General features: G+C 39.8%; 1 protein-coding gene across 5 annotated transcripts; it reads right to left on the minus strand.

The window, feature by feature from the left end:
* LOC117296886 (X-linked retinitis pigmentosa GTPase regulator-like) lies at nt 1–19,743 on the minus strand. 5 transcript variants are annotated; one of them, XM_033779987.1, is made up of 18 exons: nt 19,716–19,743; nt 18,911–19,036; nt 15,652–15,744; nt 13,744–13,962; nt 13,206–13,355; nt 12,434–12,586; nt 11,508–11,666; nt 10,709–10,833; nt 9,179–9,394; nt 8,607–8,745; nt 8,269–8,363; nt 7,336–7,416; nt 6,431–6,475; nt 5,681–5,815; nt 3,851–4,007; nt 3,172–3,366; nt 2,147–2,367; nt 1–1,704 (listed from the first exon to the last, which is right to left on the minus strand). In XM_033779987.1, the coding sequence occupies exons 1-18, from the start codon at nt 19,741–19,743 to the stop codon at nt 1,585–1,587; spliced, it is 2,457 nt and encodes an 818-aa protein (XP_033635878.1). In that variant the 3' UTR covers nt 1–1,584. The 5 variants fall into 5 exon arrangements, with proteins under 5 accessions (XP_033635878.1, XP_033635876.1, XP_033635877.1 ...); XM_033779985.1 differs by having other exon boundaries at nt 5,681–5,908; XM_033779986.1 differs by lacking the exon at nt 7,336–7,416 and having other exon boundaries at nt 5,681–5,908.
* Between the last annotated feature and the right edge of the window lie 245 nt (nt 19,744–19,988).

Raw genomic sequence — 19,988 nt, forward strand, 5'->3', positions numbered from 1 at the left:
TGTTATTTCATATATACATGTATATTGGGTCAAAACAAGTATGGATACTGGTCTTTGACAATTCCCAATCAGGAATGTGACCCATGAAAAAAACTGCTTCCAATAATGCTCACACATTATTAACATTTTGTCAGTCATGAACAAACTATAACTACATGAGCAGATAATTGTTCCATTATAAAGTGCCATCGTCAAAACCTCAACTACTTTGAACACTTACATGAAGTTGTAGCCTACATGGGAGCAAAGGCGTGGGACAAAAAAAGTGCACTGCTGGAAGAAAAAAAAATCCCCTCAAATATAAGTATACACATTGGATTTGTGATGCAGTTGTACATGTTACATGTAAAAAAAACAAGAGCCACTCTCAGGAAATTTGCATCTAAACCGAAGTTTTCAGAAAACGTTATTTTGTGCAACTTCTTTGAGATGACCCTGATCAAATTGGAACAGATGCCATGTAGTTAACGAAGTTTACAAAACACACAACTTCGAGGTATTACAATGTATATTTGTGTGGATCACTATATTCTATTTTAAAACCATATTTTCAACCATACAGTGTATTATGTTTACCTTTCAGGGTTTTGGTATTTTGTGTAAAAACTTGTTAAAATTCCCTTTTTTTTCTTTTTTTCTATCATACATGTACTCAAAAGGCAGATACAAACATAGATTTCAGATTTCATCAATGTAACTGCGGTCGATTTCACAAAGCACCAAGACTCGTCATAGGATGAGTTGTCAGTATTACCATGTGATTTACGTGACATGACACTTTGCTTAGCAATTGAGACTATTACAATTGAGATCAATCTTAGCTCTTCGTGAATAAGAGCCTTGGTGCATTCTGCAATCAACCCCCCCCCCCCCAACACTCCCCACCAAGGTGTTGCAACTTGCGTATAAATTAAACATGTACAGGCGATCACCAAAACAAAGTCAAATGTACAAGGTCTATACCACAGAAGGGTATGAAATTGTTCAACTTTGACCTCTTAGTAAGCCCCGACCTCTCCTTAAAATTGAACTATTTATATATTATTATTATACAATTAGTTTGTGCATCTGCACCCATATAACATTTTCCTTCATATTCTTTGCTAAACTTATCTACATGTAAATGCAAAATATCATAAACACATTTTAAAAAAACCTTTGGCATTATTTTAGTAGTAACACATATTTGTCACGTCAGCATTAGTCTTGTACCAAGACATCAGTGATCAATTGGCCCCCTTGAAACATCGTCACACACAGCGTACCACTCATAACTATGTGTAAGCGCCGCGTCACTTTTAATACGCACTACACTTTATAATTCAGGGACATAGACTCCCAAAATTGCGCATCCAAAATTATTGTAATGTCAGGTGAATTTGTCGAATTTCGGACCGCGCGAGTGCTTATGAGAACAGAAATCACGTAACGCAAAACAAGCAAATGGAGTGTTGTAGTTATACCGTCTTCTTCTTCTTTCAGTGTTGTTATTATTTTAGTGGAACATGTGGAGACTCCTGTTTGTTTTAGGGGTTTTCTTCTTCCTCCACACTTTGCTGTACAGTACTTTTGAGTGACTACCTGCTATAAAATGGAACAGGTCTTGGATTTGTTCTGATTTGTTGGTTTCTCCTCACTGGAGACACTGCTCGAGGACTTTTCCACTTTGCCGGCGGGGGCTTTCTTCTTCCAAAACTGCCAGCTCTGAATAAAGGAACAGTACATATATGATTTTATCTCATGACATCCCTTTTTAAATCACTTTGATTTTAATACACCCGGTCTTAGATTTTGTGTTCCTCTTACAAACCTTACTCAATACAGGCAATCCTTTGTCCCCAACTCCATCACATCAGCTGTACGTAAATAGGAGTAACTGTTTGTAGGTTTAACTGCTGGTTTTCCCTTTCACTGGAATATTTTGTAAAATGGCTCGTAGAAACTTGAGTGGATTTTTTATTTGAGTATGTAGGCGATAAACTATTTTTTTTTATATAATGAGTGCTACATTCTTATGTGCCAATGGAAACTAAATTTCATTTTTTTTAATGATGAATTCTTCACTAAAAAAATAAAAAAATAAGTTACTTGGTACATTAGATCCGGAAGCAACATTACCCAAATCAAAGCTTTTTTCCTTCCTTACCTTTGGCTCATCGGTTGTTTTTCCGTCTTCCCCATCCTCATTCTCCTTACTGTCCTCTTCTTTAATCTCATCATCTTGCTCTTCTCCTTTCGTCTTCTTTGTCTTCTTTCCTTTCTGCTTCTTGTCGTCCGTCTTGCCCTCTTCGCTTACATCATCCTCATCGTCCTTGGGCGCTTTCTTGGAAGACTTGTCCCCTTTTCCCTTTGACGTCTGATCATCTTCTGAATGGGCAAATAGCAAGTCAAACATCGGAGATTCAATTTGACTAGATTTTTGTCATCTCAATCTGACTACTGCACTTAAGAAACTCTAATACCCCGTTTTTATACGGAGCACTTGATCACACCCAACAATCATCTCAAAGTGCACATTGCTTTTTACAACAGGTACAATCATGAGACCCATTTAAGTAGCACCTTGCAAGGCAGTGATTCCCCGCAGAAACACTGGTTCAAACACCCTCTATATGTAAAGTGTACTGGGGTCTTTGATGTGCAGTACACAACAGCCGTGCACTACAGATTCTGACCGCATCAGAAGGACAAGGCAATTGCAAATGTACATATTTCTGTGTCTTGCTCAAGGACATCAGTGCCATGACTGGGACATCAGTGCCATGACTGGGACATCAGTGCCATGACTGGGACATCAGTGCCATGACTGGGACATCAGTGCCATGACTGGGACATCAGTGCCATGACTGGGACATCAGTGCCATGACTGGGACATCAGTGCCATGACTGGGACATCAGTGCCATGACTGGGACATAACTCCCCCACCCTGCAGCACCAGAACTTCAATTCATAATCATAAACGTTTAACCAATATTTGTATGAGAGTCTGGCTGTTGCCAGCTTGGTATTTATATCCCCTTGTCGGAGCTTTGCCCAATTTCTTTGACGGAAAGAGCATCTAACAAACAAACAAACAAACACCCCGTCAAACAAACAAACAAGCAAACGTAGGCAACATCACACCACGCTTTATGAGCAGTCAGTCTTGCAAATAGTTTAGCAAGATATACCTTCATTTTCATCATCATCTTCATCATCATCATCTTCATCGTCTTCGTCTTCTTCATCGTCTTCATCCTCGGATGCTTGTGTCTTCTTTTTACTGTTTTCTTGCGTGATTTTCTCCTTGTTGGATTTTGTCGTTTTTGTCTGGTTTTCTCTTGTGTCATCAGAGCCCGTAACAGAGCGACTGTTACTCTTTTTAGCTGTACGGTGAAAGATCAATTCAAATAGAGAGATAAACAATGGGAATAACATAATTCAAGTATCATTGAGGTAGAATTTCATAAAATGAAATGATTACATCAAGTATGGTTGTGGTGTTGCTGCTGATTACAGCATGAAACTGGCCATTTGCCAAAGTAGGTGGTCAATTTTGATTCTAAAGATCAGAGTCATTGTTGACAAGACGGTCTGAAAGGGGATTCCACACGTACATTTTAGAAGGATTTAAATCTTTTATGTAACAGCTGGAAGTCAAAATTTCAAGGAGCTCTTCTGAACATTATCCAAAGCGTTAGATAAGTAGATCAAGGAGCAGAATTGTTTGACATCTGAACAAAATAACAGCCAATTCTTTCACCAGGCAAAATTTTTAATTTAGGCAGTACAGTGTAGTACAAAATTTCTCATCACTGACAGATAATTTTGAGCGAAAGATAATTTGGAACGAAACATTAGAATCCTTACTCTCTGTTTTCTTGACTGGTACCTCATCTTCATCATCATCCTCATCTTCGTCATCTTCGTCGTCATCATCTTCATCTTCCTCTGAATCATCATCTTCATCATCTAAGACTGTCTTTGCTTGAGCCCTCGACCGCGGCGCTGGGACAGGTCTTGATGGCTGTGATTATAATAATATCAGTCTCAATAACAAGTAGGATTGGAAACTTTGCATGGAGGTAGTTGATCAGGGCCCAATTTCATGGCTCTGCTAACCATGCTAACCGTAAGCACAGAATCGGCGCTTACGGAAGCAGGGAATTCTTTGCTTACGGCAAGCGTATTTCACGGGTTAGCGGTGAATTTTGGCTTCTGCGCGTGCGTACTCAACGTTACTAGGCATTCTACGCTTACAAGGCTAGCGCAGAAATTTGGCGCTTGCACGTAAGCGGGGAATCGTGATTGTAAGCGCGGAATTCGGCGGTAAGCAGAGCCATGAAAATGGGCCCTGTTGAGGTTTGTGGTAGCAACCTGAAGACGATCAGTTGTCAACCACCGGTTCTTTTCAGAATCGACACTACTCACAGAGATTTACACATGGTACTACCGCAAACCTCAATCAAATATCAGTATCATTCATATAGCGCCTTTGCCAAAAGAACTCACAGTGTGTGATACTGCCAGATACGCTGTGGTTTGAATTGTGAGATCCTTTTTAAAGCAACTTGTTAAGGTTTACAATGGCGCAATTTGTTGCCAATTAGGCATTTGTACAAAGACAATTGGGGGCAACCCCCTTCTCGCTGTGATATAAGTGCACTGGGTTTGTTAGTGTGCATATTTTTAAACACACAGGACAAACAGCTGTACATCCATTCCATAGGACAAAGCAACAAAAGTGTTAAGGCCGGAAACATTTTTAAGATAGCAAATGTGTAATAGTTTACAAGGCACTCTGGCGCAGTGTGTTGCCAATTAGTAAACCAGGAATAGTGGGATAAACCCTTTCTCGTGCACTCGCGCATAAGTGCACTGGGTTTGCTAATATGGATTACATGTTAAGTGTCTTGCTTAAGCACACAACTAACACGACTAGGACCCAGACTCGTTCTCTGCTGATCAGAACATGAGTTTGGTGTGCTAGACTGCTCGGCCAACACACATGACACGCCACTGACAAGCTGAGATGATAATTATGTCACAGGGTAACCCTTCACACCAGAGCATTAAGTTTAACCCAAGCATAAGTTTTAAAGTATAAGTGACTGTTAGGGTTAAAACTGTTAGCTCATTCTCACTGCCATGACTATAGGGATTAAGGTCAGATTAGCAGGGTTAACATATAGTTAATAACCAACGTGTCAACCACACACAACAAAACGGTGTACATGTACTTGTCATTTTTAGAAGTTTTTGCTATTGCAACCCTCCTACACTTTCCAGCAATCATTTTGAACCATTCAACATCCCAGTGGAGATTTGTTTTCTTCTTTCCCTTGTCCCCTATAACTTCGGACACAAAATTTCTTGTGCAGAACCCCAGTCTTTAGAAAGCACCTACAGCGAACCTTTTGGTTTTCCATTTTCGTTTTGTCGTCGTTCTCCATAAGGTAGCGAATACTAAAACAAGTGTACACACTGTTATTTATCTACTGCCACAGAGTAGACTAGGAACCTTGGATATGAACTATTTCTGATCAAACTTTCCAAATCTACGACACGACAACAGGACAAGTTCTCACAAGAACAAGTTCTCACTGCAACAATATTATCACATGGTGCCACCGCAAACCAATTTAGCGCTTCAGTTGTTAGTTCTTCCACACACCAGTGAGGCACATTGCTTTACTCTACCTCAAGTAGTGCGTCAAATCTGTTTTTTCTTTTGACTGATGGCTTTACTGGCAAATCATCGTCACTATCATCATCATCATCATCATCATCATCGTCTTCTTCAGAATCAGCTCCTGAATCATGACTTTCTGGTTTCTTTGCCATATTTAACGGAGATAATTTGGTATTTATTACGCCCTTATTTGACACATTGTCTGTAGATTTGAGATCAGTGACCTCCATACCCTCCTGTTGAAAGATGTAGGCATTAATCAATAATGGTAGAATGGATGGGTCCCAACATTAACAGCCATTTCTAAAATGGTCACTTCAATGTCGGAGCACAGCTTCTTACACAGCGCTCATTACCATCACTCAGTGATGCTCTAGGCGCTTCCCAACAGTCAGTATTTTCCTTTTATGTCTGGGGAACTTGAAGTGATGAGATTTCGTGCGGAAACAGGATTACCCCCTTTAAAGTCAGAAAGGATTTAGGCATGGGTATTATCCACAAGAAGCATGGCTGATAGAGCCAATCGCACTACATTCCCAACTTTTTACGAAGCAGTTATGGTTAGGTGCCTTGCTCAAATGTCAAGACTGGGTTTCTAACCCACACTCTGCTCCTGAAAAAACACCAGAGCGTGGGCAAACTGTACGGCTTTGCCACGACATGCTACATTGAGATTGCACAACATACTTATTTATTCAATGGCATATTTGAAATATTTGCAAATAGACAAAAATATCGCCAATATTCTGTCAAGTTACCTTGGTTATCGTTCGTGGTCCTGAGTCCACTTCATCTACTCCGCCCTAAAATGAAAGATGAAAAAACAAACAAATGCAGATCAATCCCAAATGTATAAATATAACATTTCTAAAATATCACAAGACAAATTTTTTGTGTCACACAGAAAGTAGAACTTATCAAAATTGCATGATTCCATGGACAAAGGCATGATGGCCACATGCATATACCTCAGTGCTACACGTAGTTGATCATGAATGAAACTAAAAACCAAACTACTCAGACTTGAGAGAGTACCTATGCCACACAGTACAAGGCAAGCTTTTGAGCGCCTAAAACAATCAGGCATGTTCTGGCAACAAAAGACCGATCCCTAAGCCACGGGCCCGCAATCTTTGTTGAACCATTTCAAAGAGTCTCCCAATATGTACATGTACATGTAGCATAGTTTTTCCTTTTGGTAGTTTTTCTGCAGTGTTTGATTTTGCGGCTGCATCTGCGGCTTGATCATTCTGGTAAAGCGCAAAGAATGAAAGAGGCAAGAAGCACAAATCATTTTTCTTCTAGCAACTCACACCTGTTATCTCCATGTAATTCCTTTTCCGAACAGTGGACTTGATTGGATCATGCACAAGCCAATAGGGCTGCTTACTGCCCAGGCAGGCTAATTGCTCATCCATTAAGTTTAATGACACATATTATGACAATGTAAACACACTCACTCACTAGAAAAGTACAGTTCAGACTTGCCAAACTCGCATTTATTTTATGGAGTTTTCTTGTACATGTAAATGAAGATGAAATTGTGCGGGTGTTTTGCGGCCAATTTGAGTGCTTTGATACCAGTCACTATACAAGATTTTTCTATAGATCTAATAGTGCAAAAAACATTAAAGTAAACTCAATCTTTCACACATTGCTTTACCTGTGTGTCTTTGTGGTTAGCGTTTGCCTCATCTAATAATGGTTTGAGTTCACGTACGGATTTACTTGCTGAGAAATGCCTCTGTTTACGATCAAAGAGGACAAAAATAAAAAAATGATTTTAAATAGATAAGACAGGGAGTTTGAAAGTTAGAGTTTTCAGCTGCAGGTTACTGTACTGCCAGTAACACACCTAGGTTTGGTAGCACTAAAAAAACATCTTGGGGAATGTGAGGTGAAGTTAATATTATACATACAAACACTGTGAACTGCCTCCAATATGAAGGCAATTTTAAATTAGCAGACACTGTGATGATGTATTTGTTAGTAAATTGCAACCCCTTTCTAGAGACTATTAATTTCTGTACCAAATGCCCAGACATTTCTAATCTTGTTGATTTTCTGGCTCGGCTGTTTTTGAGAAAAAATTTCAGGAAATTTATTAAGAAACAGAAATATATATTATAATTAGGGTTCGTCTTTGAATTATAGCCTTTTTTGTTACTACATGTATTTAAAACATTGGGAAATGTTTATGCGATACATACGCTCTTGCGATGACCTTTGCTCTTGTTTGAGAACGAGTAGGTCAAGTTTGGGACAAGCTGCTTGCAGCCTCTAAAACATGTAAAAGGTTAAACTTGGTAGGTATTCTAGCCACGGACTGTCCAAAATGTACCAAAATGTGTCCAAAATGTAACAAATTTTTATGTTACACATTTCACTTGTTATTATTGGCAGGTCTCTCCCCATGTACAGCTTGGATGGCTTGGCTATGTGTAATATTACCACACTCATTAAACTTTGTAAAAACCATGCGGTGTATTATTTGAAAGATTGAAATGGTTAAAAGAAAGCTTTAAAAGCATGTTAGCGAAATTTAATACCAATGTAAATGCCTTAATATATTATAGACAGTGACTTGACTACTCACAGACTCTAGAGGGTCAACATCTTTGATTCTTGTGATACGCGGTGACGCTTCCACTATCTTCAACTCGGTCTTCTTAATAATTTCCTCTTGGACATCTGTCATGGGTGAGGAAAATGAACAGAAAAGTTACAAGTAATTCAACTAAACCATGAGTAATTCTTTGACCCCATGACCTCTGCAATTCTAGTGCAGATGTCTTACCCTGTTGACCTCCGAGATTGCCCAGTAGCTAGAGGCAGAGCATTGTTGATAAAGAAATCGCTCTGGTTGGCATGGTCGACCGAACGTTAGTGAAACTTTCAATCATGAATAAACAGATGTTAAACAGTGCTACCTACCATTCTCATCATATTTGATATTTGGTATTAAGCTTTGGTCCAGCTTACGTCCGTGTCCACCATAGGAGTTGAGGGTTGGCAAGGCCTTAGAAGAACCAAGTGGAGGTAAAGTCCGAGCCAGTGGGGGTAACGGAGATGTCTGCAAAGTGAAGATAAAGTTTGATAGATTCTTATTGATTTAGCAAGGGAAGAATTGTGTGTCAGGTTTAGAAAGGCCTTCGAGGAAGCAAGTGGAGGGAGCGTTCAAACCAGAGGGGGCAAGGCAAACATCTGCAAATGGAAGATAAAAGTGTGGAGCCTTTGATTTAGCTCCAAGGAAAAGTTGAGATGGGATTGGGGCAAGAACTAGGATGAAGAAAGAAGAGGCGAGGCCCGAGCCAGCGTGGTAGGCGAGAGATGTTTTCAACATGTCTAAAAACAGCAGCTTTATGTCTTGAACACCTGATGTTAGAAACTGTAAACTGTGAGTGACTCTTTACCAACCTACAATCTACAAAATTTTAATAAAACACCTTGCTGCGTAAAGAATCAGGACCTTTTTTAATCTGTTGTGATCTGTTAGAGCGACCTACCTCTCTCTGTCTCCTGCGTCCCCTCGCTGAGCCGTCCAGCGACCCTCCAAGATCCACTGAGTCCATCCCAGCTAATGTAGCCGCTAACGAGCCTTTCTTCATATGACCCGAGGACCGGAGAGGGTCCGCTTCATCTTCAGAATCCGAGGAAGTTTCTCCTTTGGATTTGTCTTTCCATCGTGCTCTGACGATTGTATGACATCCTCCGCATGAGACCTACAGAGCGACAATAACAAACACAATAAAAAGAATCATTTATAGACCTGCTTGAACGAATATGTCAAGTCGTAAACTTTGCTGAAATTCACTTAAAATGTTTTCAAAGAATAGGGAAATCGAGTCATATGACTATAACAAGATTTCAATTGTGTAAAAAAACAATCATTTTGAATGCCCTTATCCAGGGCTTTTCTAAGAGATTTGCGAAAAGCCCTGTTACGTAATAACTCTCAAAACGTCATCTCTGGGACCTCCAATTTGTAAAGCCGCTTTGTTGCAGCGTGGAGGCATAACAAAGCTAGCTCCCAGAGATGACGTCAGCGGCATTGTCCTTTGACGCGCGCTCTCAACGGCAGAAGTGTTTTTAGTTTTTCAAAGCCTTTCGGTTGGGGCCTGATTTTTTAATCGATAATTACGAAAAATTCAGAAGTGTACACATATCAAAATTACATTAAAATGGTGAACAAGTGCATTATAAACAAGTTAAATACCATGTACGTTAAAAACATTCCGCTCAAGTAGCTGTTTAATGTCATTTGTTCTGGTTGTGGTGCCAAGGACTCTAAGAAAAAGTGAACTTAATCACTGTACTAGCAAAGAACCCAATGGGGAGAAGACAAGCAAGGAAGTGTCTTTCCATCACCCAGGAGTAAATGGGTACCAGCCGCTAGCAAAGCCAAAAGTTTGTTGGTGTGGATGTTGAATGTTAACAGACTGTGCGCACTTCTGGTTGCTGGTTCCACTCCCAAGGAGTTGAGGAGGTTTTGGTGAGCCGTTTGATAAAAAACCCTCGGGCTTGCCTATCCCATGATGGGCATTGGACACATGACTTTGCAACCAACTCTTTCAACAAAACGTACTCCTATCCTCCAAAAGCCCACAGTCCAAGTATGCCACTTCTGATAATCTTCCCACCTTTTTGTTTTTGTCTTCTTCTTTTCCTTCCTCCTCTAACAATACCTTGCAGTATGGTTTTTGAAAGCATAATAATTGAAACAAAGCCTATGTGAGGCCCCCAGGAATTTTGTTTACCTCATGGTTCCTCCTTGGCACTGTCACACTGTACCGGCCTAGGTCCCTATTCAACTGGGTCTGGCTGCACATTTCAAGAATACCCGGCCCCAGGGTTTTACCGTGTACCCCTACACCAGAGCAGGGGTAGCTATTCCCAGGGGTATGCCCATTTGCTGGTGTAGATCTAGGGTAAAGTTATTTAAGTGTGAAAGAGCTGGCAGATACTCCCCAGGGTTGCCCCAGGGTTGCCCCAGGGGAATTGAGTAGTGTGAGAAGGGCTTTATTGTGAGGACCTACCTGCTCTACATGGAAGCCCTTGAATCTCTTGACTTTAGTTGGCTGGAAGAGGTTACTAAAGCTTTCATCTCCTTGACACAGCTTGCCGTGTCTACCGTCACCAAACATGTACAAAGACCCATGCTCTGCAACAAGAAAGTTAATACCAATCGCTATGTAAAAAAGATCTTCATTTTTTTATCACGGTTAACCACTTCACATCAGGGCCCAGTTTTATTGAGCTGCTTAAGGCAGTAATAGTAGCTTAGCACAACAAAAGTATGCTTACCAGAATAAGGTTACCAGCCAAACTACCATGTACAATTTGCGACTGGTGTACTGCTCATTCTGTGTAGCAGGAATGTGTGGTTAAGCAATAGTTTCTACTTTAGCAGCTCTATGACATTGTGCCCTGATGACGTTTTAACAAGCCCATTTTTTGTTTGATCTGGCATACGGCAGACTTTTTTGTAATGCCAGGAACAACTTCTAAGAACCATCAATTTGTTCCTGTAAGTCAGACAGCTAACACAAATAATGAATTGTTTCCATACCCGCTGTCAAAATATAGGATTTGTACTGCCTCTAGCTACCGGCTGTCTTGGTGGTCTAGTTGTTGAGACATCAGTGAAGATTATGGGTTACCGGCTGTCTTGGTGGTCTAGTTGTTAAGACATCTGCGAAGGTTATGGGTTTTAATCCCACACAAGTAATATGCCTGTGTATTTCTTTACACGGGACTTGGAGTATACACGGTTTTACAGTTACAAACATCTGTGTATGCATAAAACCCATTACTACATATAATTATGCTGCTTACCAGTTATGAGCGCTGTGTGGTTCTCCCCGCACACAACGTCCCGACATTTCTTTCCCCGTAATTTCATTATCCTCTGAGGTACATTAAGTTCTAGAATGGACGGACCGTGTCCGAGCTGACCGTTGCTCCCATCACCCCACGTATACACGTGACCACTATCTGCAATGGGGGGAGAAAAACAACCAAAAGAATTTGTGTGAAGCTGTCATTTTAACAAGTGCAAAACAAGTTAATGATCCTAGCATAGTCTGCCTCAAAAACTTATTTTTGAAGTATTAGAGAAAACAAGTATTCCACAATGTTAAAGTGGGTGGTGTGGTGAACAAACATCGAGCGGTGAAGCGCATTGAATATTACATGTACATCCGTTGTTTCGGATCAGCAGAGGGTGGGTTCCAGCCTCAGTCTTGGCAAATATATTGTAAAGCAAGAAACGTAACCATTATTGCTTCATCCTTCGGACGAGACGTAAAGCCGAAAAATCTTTTGTCTTGTGTACATGTAAATGCATGTCAAAGAATCCAGTTGCACTTATTGCTAAGAGAAGGGGGTTTGCCCTGGTATTTCTGGCATGGTATGCAAGGACCCCAATGGAAATAAGTCTAAGTTATTGGCTTTTTTGGGCTATCCTTGGATAATTTTCTGCAGTATTTCTATCTTGTTTTTTTGTCTTTTCTCCTGTTGTTAAGTACATGTTTGTATTTTGAGTATGTTCTTGCTGTATTTTTATCCGAATAAATTCAATCAATCAATCAATCAGAAGATTAAGCAGCATCACCTTGTAAACCTTTACAAGGTGCTATGTAAATAGGTATTTTGAGTAAAGTGCTTTAAGACATAGATAAAGTGCTTGGCCTACATGTTTATATAAGAACTGATCTATTAGTAGTAATGGTAGTATTCCATAAACATGTACGTAAGCTTACCTGTGACTGCAGCAGTATGGCTATTCCCACACGACACTCGTCGTACTCTGTCCTTGATTAAGCTAACATGCTGTGGAACGCTAGCCGAGTTTGTGTCACTCAGACCCAGTTTACCAAACTCGTTCTCACCAAAGGTGTAAAGTTTCCCATCATCTGGAGGGAGAATAAAAAATAAAAATATTTGTGACAAAATACCTGGCGCTGTGGATACATCTGGCCTCGAAACAACGCACGGTACCCACCCACAGCATTTGTTGTAGTCTTGGTTCAAGACTCTCCTGTGATAGCGGTTCGAATTCGTGGTTGATAGCGCGTTGGGGGTGATAGCGCGCTTTCTTGTTACATATCCAGGAGAGTCCTGAACCAAGACTACATTTGTTGTAGTGCCCTGTGCTTTTGCTGTGGTGCCCTTAGCACAGATATAAAAATTTATGTTTTCTTCATAGAGAGGAAAATTGCTGTGCCCCTCCAAGAGCGAAGTTTAAGGCCTGATACATACATCACATTTATGAGTGTTTCCACTTATCATTTAATTTCATTTTTAAACTTACAGTACAATGTATCACAGAAGCCCTGCCCAAATCATGTTAGTATTGTCTGCAATAAATGACCCAAACCAACCTCACAGTTTACCACTTTAATTGAAACCGTTTAGGCAATGGCTCTATGCTGTACTTAACCACATGGTTGTCCTGAGAAACACACAAACAAACAAATGAACACAAACCCTAACGGACAAACAAACTAGTCTCTGTTCAATCCGCAAACCCACCTGTGACTAACGCAGTGTGGTAGTAACCACATGACACCTGCTTGATGGGTACTCCCACGGATAGCGGTGTAGGGACCTCAGTCTCTGTCACATCATCCAGTCCCATCTGGCCCTCGGAACCACTCCCAAACATGTACAGACTGCCATCAACTGAGGATCAAAAGTAAACAACACTATGAAGTATTTTTTAGAATATTTTTGAAAAATAGTTATGAGGGATGAGGGAAAAAAGGTCCGACATCCAAATCCAGGGAACAATTTGGTAGGGCTGCTTAAGCAGGAACAATTCTTGGACATCATTTTGCTAAGCAGAAATGATCAGGGCCAAAGTTCACACAGCTGCTTTAGCTCAAAAAGTAGCTAAACACAACAAAATTTGCTTACCATAATAAGGTTACCAGCCAAAATACCATACCACATCTGTGACTGGATCCTGCTTATTTTGACTAAGTACCAGTGTTTATATACGTAATAATATAACAATGACATCTGTTTGATTTAAAAGTGTAAACACAATAAAAAACATCATCAATGTTACCAGTGAGTATGGCAGAGTGTTCGGTCCCACATGAAATCTGCTTCACTTGAACATCCGCTAGCTCTTGAACCAGCTGTGGTGTTTCGTAGCTCCTAGACCCGGCCAAGCCAAGCTGCCCCTCCCCTCCAGCTCCAAAGCTGTACAGGGTGTGGTTCCTGGTGCATACTATGGTATGAAGACGACCACACCCGACCAATACAACTCCTTCATGCTTTAAACCTGACATAGAAACGAAAGAGGCTTGACAAAGAAACTTATGTATTTCTCCGTTGCGGTATCCCTTCATGGTGATCCCTTTGAGTTTGTATGTATTTTGCTTTCATTTGTTCTAACCATATTCATTTTATCTTTTCCAACTCCCCACCTGTTGCAATAAATGGATATGTTTTTGTTTGTATTTGTTTACATGCTTCTGACGAAGGTCCAGTTTGGATCAGAAGCTAAGGCCATCTCCCCTACTAACTTTGTGTATAAAACTAGTGGGGAAGATGGCCTTAGCTTTCGATCCAAACTGGACTTTTGTCTAAGCATAAACAAGCACAAACAAAATCATGTACATGTACTGTATAGCCAAAACCAGGAGCAAGGGATAAAAAAAGTTATCATTTTACAAACACAGGGTGGCTACGCTCCAATTAGAGCAAAGTGGTAAGGAAAAAGGGATGGTTACTGGACCATTAAGGTGGTAAATGGTGTATTGTTAAAACCAAGAAAAAAAGTTCTTAATAGGCATTTTTATTATTAAATAATAATAGTTTTTTTTAAATTAAAGAAAAGGACGGAACATTGGCTTATCAGCTGAAAAGTTGCATGGCCAATAAAAAAAAATGCAACATAAATTCAAATAAATTAAAAATATGCTACAGAAAAACAAACTGCAAACTGGGCAAAAATTGGTTCAACAATGACAGTTGAGCTACAAGCTAACCCAAAACCCAGGGCCCAAAATAAAAAAGCTGCTTAGCACAAGAGCAATCTTGCTTAGCAGAAAAATGCTACCAGCCAAAACACCATGTATCCTGTGCTGTTTGTGACCGGCTCCCCAATATTTGTTGCTTAGTATAAAACTCTTCTAACAAGGTTTTGAAAAAAAAACTACCTGGCACAAAGTCAACAAACTTTTAAAATGACAGAGAAAAAGTTCCTCATTTGATTGTTTGTCAAAATTGTATGCAGTCACTTGAATGTTGTACGCTTAATCAATACTTTAGTGTCGTGTCTGTAAGGTAAAGTCCATCGATCTAAAAGCAATGCAATTCTGTTTTAAACGCAAGAAGATTAAACACAATACACATTATGTACATACTGTCTATGATTACCAGGTAATAGGCCTAATGTGTGAATAGCATGTTGTCATTAGCACTTTGGACTTTAATCTAACAGTAGTTAAGTGGGCAGCGTTATTGACTTAACACAGTGCGTTGCCATTGAACATGTTAAAGCGCGCGGCCAACATGCAAATTGTCAAAGACAAGTATCCCTACTCTATGTGACTCAACAACATTTATGCTCAATTGGCCAACAGTCACAAGAAAACAGTAGATTTTTTGTTCAAACTCATTGTTTTACTCATATCTCAAAAATAAATTGTTTTACTCATTTCTCAAAAAATAATTGTTTTCTCATTTTTGAAAACCTAAGAGTTTTTATTGATAACAATTAATAGTTTTAATTACTCATATCTTGAAATCGAACTGTTTTACTCATCTCAAAACCTATTGTTTTTCCATAGAGTCCTTTCTCTATGTTTTACTCATTTCTCAAAAAACTAAGCTTTACTCATTTCTTAAATTATTTCAAATGAAGTTTCCAATGATGACCATCTTACCGACTTTGACCGACTTTGATATCATGTCTCCTCCCACCCCCCCTTGAAATTGAGCCCTGTGAGACATGAAGTAAACATACCTTTGATGCTTCCAGGTTTATTTGTTGATTTTGTATGGCCCAGACCAAGCTGTCCCCACTCGTTAGCACCGAATGTAAAGATACGGCCACTCTCTGCAATGATACAAAACCAATTCATTATTAAATATTACAATCACATGGACAAACCAGGCATTTTGATCAATAATAATAATAATTTATTGATCTTATATTGCGCTCTCTCCAGGACCAGCCTGTTCGAGGGCCCATGACAGTAAAAATTGCAACGGTACACCCGTAAAAATATATAAGCAAAGTAGATATATACAAGTTTACAAGCAAAAAAAGGTGCGTTAAAGGCAGTGGACACTATTGGTAATTGTCAAAGACTAGCCTTCACAGTTGGTGTATCTCAACATAAGCATAAAATAACAAACCTGTGAAAATTTGAGCTCAATCGGTCATCGAACTTGCGAGATAATAATGAAAGAAAAAAACACCCTTGTCACACGAAGTTGTGTGCGTTTAGATGGTTGATTTCGAGACCTCAAGTTCTAAATCTGAGGTCTCGAAATCAAATTCGTGGAATATTACGTCTTTCTTTAAAACTATGGCACTTCAGAGGGAGCCGTTTCTCACAATGTTTTATACCATCAACCTCTCCCCATTACTTGTCACCAAGAAAGGTTTTATGCCAATAATTATTTTGAGTAATTACCAATAGTGTCCACTGCCTTTAACACCATAAAACAATAAAGGCTGTAAAGACAATGCAACTTTGATACAAGAGAGCAACACTCAAATAGAGACCATACAATTAAAACTAAAATATACAAAACTCACTACACATCAAATAGATCAATGTAATCTATTTGAGTAGATCAATGTAATCTATTTGAGTTCATAGAAAAAGTTGTTTGTCTATGCTACGTATCTAGGGAACTGTTTTGTTGAGCAATTTTGCATAATAATAATAATAACAATAATAAGACTTCAATATAAACCACAAGGGAAACTGACTGGGTAAATTTGTAAATGATTTTTGGGGTTGAACAAAGAATTGACTAGAGTGGGATTCGAACCAACGACCTCCGGATTAACGTGCCGGCGCTCTACCAACTGAGCTATCTAGCCCTATATTGGCGGTGTCCCTATTTTGTCAATATCTTTGTTCGGGGGTGCCAGTCAGAAGCCATACAACCGTTAACTGCCGTGTAGCCAGGGATCACACCCAAATTACGATACAACCTGGGAAGCGGCAGCTAGGGGATCACCTTAAGGGGATGCGACTTTTTGTTTCAGATATCAATATAAACCACAAGGGAAACTGACTGGGTAAATTTGTAAATGATTTTTGGGGTTGAACAAAGAATTGACTAGAGTGGGATTCGAACCAACGACCTCCGGATTAACGTGCCGGCGCTCTACCAACTGAGCTATCTAGCCCTATATTGGCGGTGTCCCTATTTTGTCAATATCTTTGTTCGGGGGTGCCAGTCAGAAGCCATACAACCGTTAACTGCCGTGTAGCCAGGGATCACACCCAAATTACGATACAACCTGGGAAGCGGCAGCTAGGGGATCACCTTAAGGGGATGCGACTTTTTGTTTCAGATATCAATATAAACCACAAGGGAAACTGACTGGGTAAATTTGTAAATGATTTTTGGGGTTGAGCAAAGAATTGACTAGAGTGGGATTCGAACCAACGACCTCCGGATTAACGTGCCGGCGCTCTACCAACTGAGCTATCTAGCCCTATATTGGCGGTGTCCCTATTTTGTCAATATCTTTGTTCGGGGGTGCCAGTCAGAAGCCATACAACCGTTAACTGCCGTGTAGCCAGGGATCATTTACAAATTTACCCAGTCAGTTTCCCTTGTGGTTTATATTGATATCTGAAACAAAAAGTCGCATCCCCTTAAGGTGATCCCCTAGCTGCCGCTTCCCAGGTTGTATCGTAATTTGGGTGTGATCCCTGGCTACACGGCAGTTAACGGTTGTATGGCTTCTGACTGGCACCCCCGAACAAAGATATTGACAAAATAGGGACACCGCCAATATAGGGCTAGATAGCTCAGTTGGTAGAGCGCCGGCACGTTAATCCGGAGGTCGTTGGTTCGAATCCCACTCTAGTCAATTCTTTGTTCAACCCCAAAAATCATTTACAAATTTACCCAGTCAGTTTCCCTTGTGGTTTATATTGATATCTGAAACAAAAAGTCGCATCCCCTTAAGGTGATCCCCTAGCTGCCGCTTCCCAGGTTGTATCGTAATTTGGGTGTGATCCCTGGCTACACGGCAGTTAACGGTTGTATGGCTTCTGACTGGCACCCCCGAACAAAGATATTGACAAAATAGGGACACCGCCAATATAGGGCTAGATAGCTCAGTTGGTAGAGCGCCGGCACGTTAATCCGGAGGTCGTTGGTTCGAATCCCACTCTAGTCAATTCTTTGTTCAACCCCAAAAATCAATAATAAGACTTGTAATGCGCACATATCCACCCTGATGCGTGTTCAAGTGGCATAGCAACAAAACTAAACTTAACTTTTGTGTGCACACTAAAATGCCAATATTGAGTAGCAAATCATGATTTTTTTTTGAAGCAACTAATACATTTGGCGAAGCATTTTGCTCTGCTATGCAAGGGAAATTGTTTGCTGCATTATTCTTAACATCTCTTGCATTAGTCTTGTAACGCTACGCTTTGCTAATCTCTTTATTTACTTTCAAATATTAAACTAAACGTATGAATAGATTAAAACATTTTCCTTTGTTCTTGAACACCTCTCTCCTTATGACTAAAGACTAAAGACTATTAATTAAGGGAATCAATGTGTGGTGAAGAGGAAACCGATTCAAAACACTTTGATTCCCATTCATAAATACCTTTTCGGTCAAAAACATCAACACTTTTTGGTCAAAAAGTAAAATAAATGCAAAAATTATAATTGTTCAATGATTACTTTCAACACAACACCCCTCCAGCTATGAAATGGTAAGGCCATCGGGTAAACAACTCCTTATAAGGGAGTGCTGTGCGCGTCGCGCGTATCGTGTGATGTGGCACAACTGTTTCAGCCGTTGCTCTCGACCAATAGGAATGAAGAAACTGTCTTATAAGAACAGGTGCAAGCTCGCGTGTCACGCCCATGTTTCAACACTTTTTACTGATCACTGGAGAGGCTCACATGTTTTTGCTCACACATGCGCCATGGGCGGAGCCTGATGGATCAGTGTATACCAGGGCTGACCAAATAGTATAGTGCAATGCTTACAATAATAACCTGAAACTTACCAGTAACAAATGAGGTATGGTCATCACCACATGATACCTGGATTACTTTGTCATTGCGAATCCAAAACTTATTGGCAGTATTGTCAGCAAAACGGCTCTTACCAAAGGTGAAGACAGCGCCAGTTGCTAGGCGAACGAAAGAAAATATCATCACAATGAGGTATATGTTATTAAATATTGTATTGAAATTAAATTCATTTATTGTGCACTGAAAAACACAAAAATATTTCCAGCTCTAGCTTTAATAATTGAGTTCTAAAAATGGCAATTATTCATAAATTACATTCAAATAATAACAATCTGACAATGTCTTTTACAATTTAAATCATCACGGACACAATTCATGTCCCTCGTTGTAATGATTGAAAAATGAAATGCTGGATTACTGAATACTGCATACACCTACTACTAGTACTACAAACATCGTTGATATGCCTTAAAATTAAAAAGGTTCTTATTTACAAGGTTATAAATTAAAATTAAAATTGTTCTTTTTTACATCCCGCCTGGCCCTGTTGCCTGATGTTGTGTCAGTCAATATTTGTGTGTACTGTGTCCAGTGCAATTTAGCTACATACATACATACAACATTAACAATGCAGTTGTGAATCAGATTAGTGAGTAATTTTTTTAGCACTTTTTTTTTTTTCATTTCATTTCAGTTTTTACAAGGATCTGACCAAATCTACTCCTTAAATAAACAATTACTATGATGCCACACCATACAGCATTAAATCGACACAATTTCTGGTACAAAAGACAAACCATGAGATGCGGTAACTAAGTAAAATATAACCTTGTTTACCTGGCACGTCCGAGTCGTCAGTCGCCATTTTGCATAATGCTCCTCTCTGCACTATACCCAGACTTCTTCACCGGTGAAAGATATCAGATAACTCCGATGGGTGCTGACTAATTAATTACTAACGGAAACTAGTCAACTCGCCTTTATCAAAATCCGGTCACCACAAAGTCGCCTCTCCTAAAAGTTTAACTCACGCCTCTCAAAGTCGCCCCTGGCAAAGTCGCCCCTACTAAAACTCGCCCCGACCAAAGTCGCCCCAAACAAAGTCATCTC

Source organism: Asterias rubens, chromosome 11, assembly GCF_902459465.1.
Source record: "Asterias rubens chromosome 11, eAstRub1.3, whole genome shotgun sequence".
In the NCBI taxonomy this organism is placed as follows: Eukaryota; Metazoa; Echinodermata; class Asteroidea; order Forcipulatida; family Asteriidae; genus Asterias; species Asterias rubens.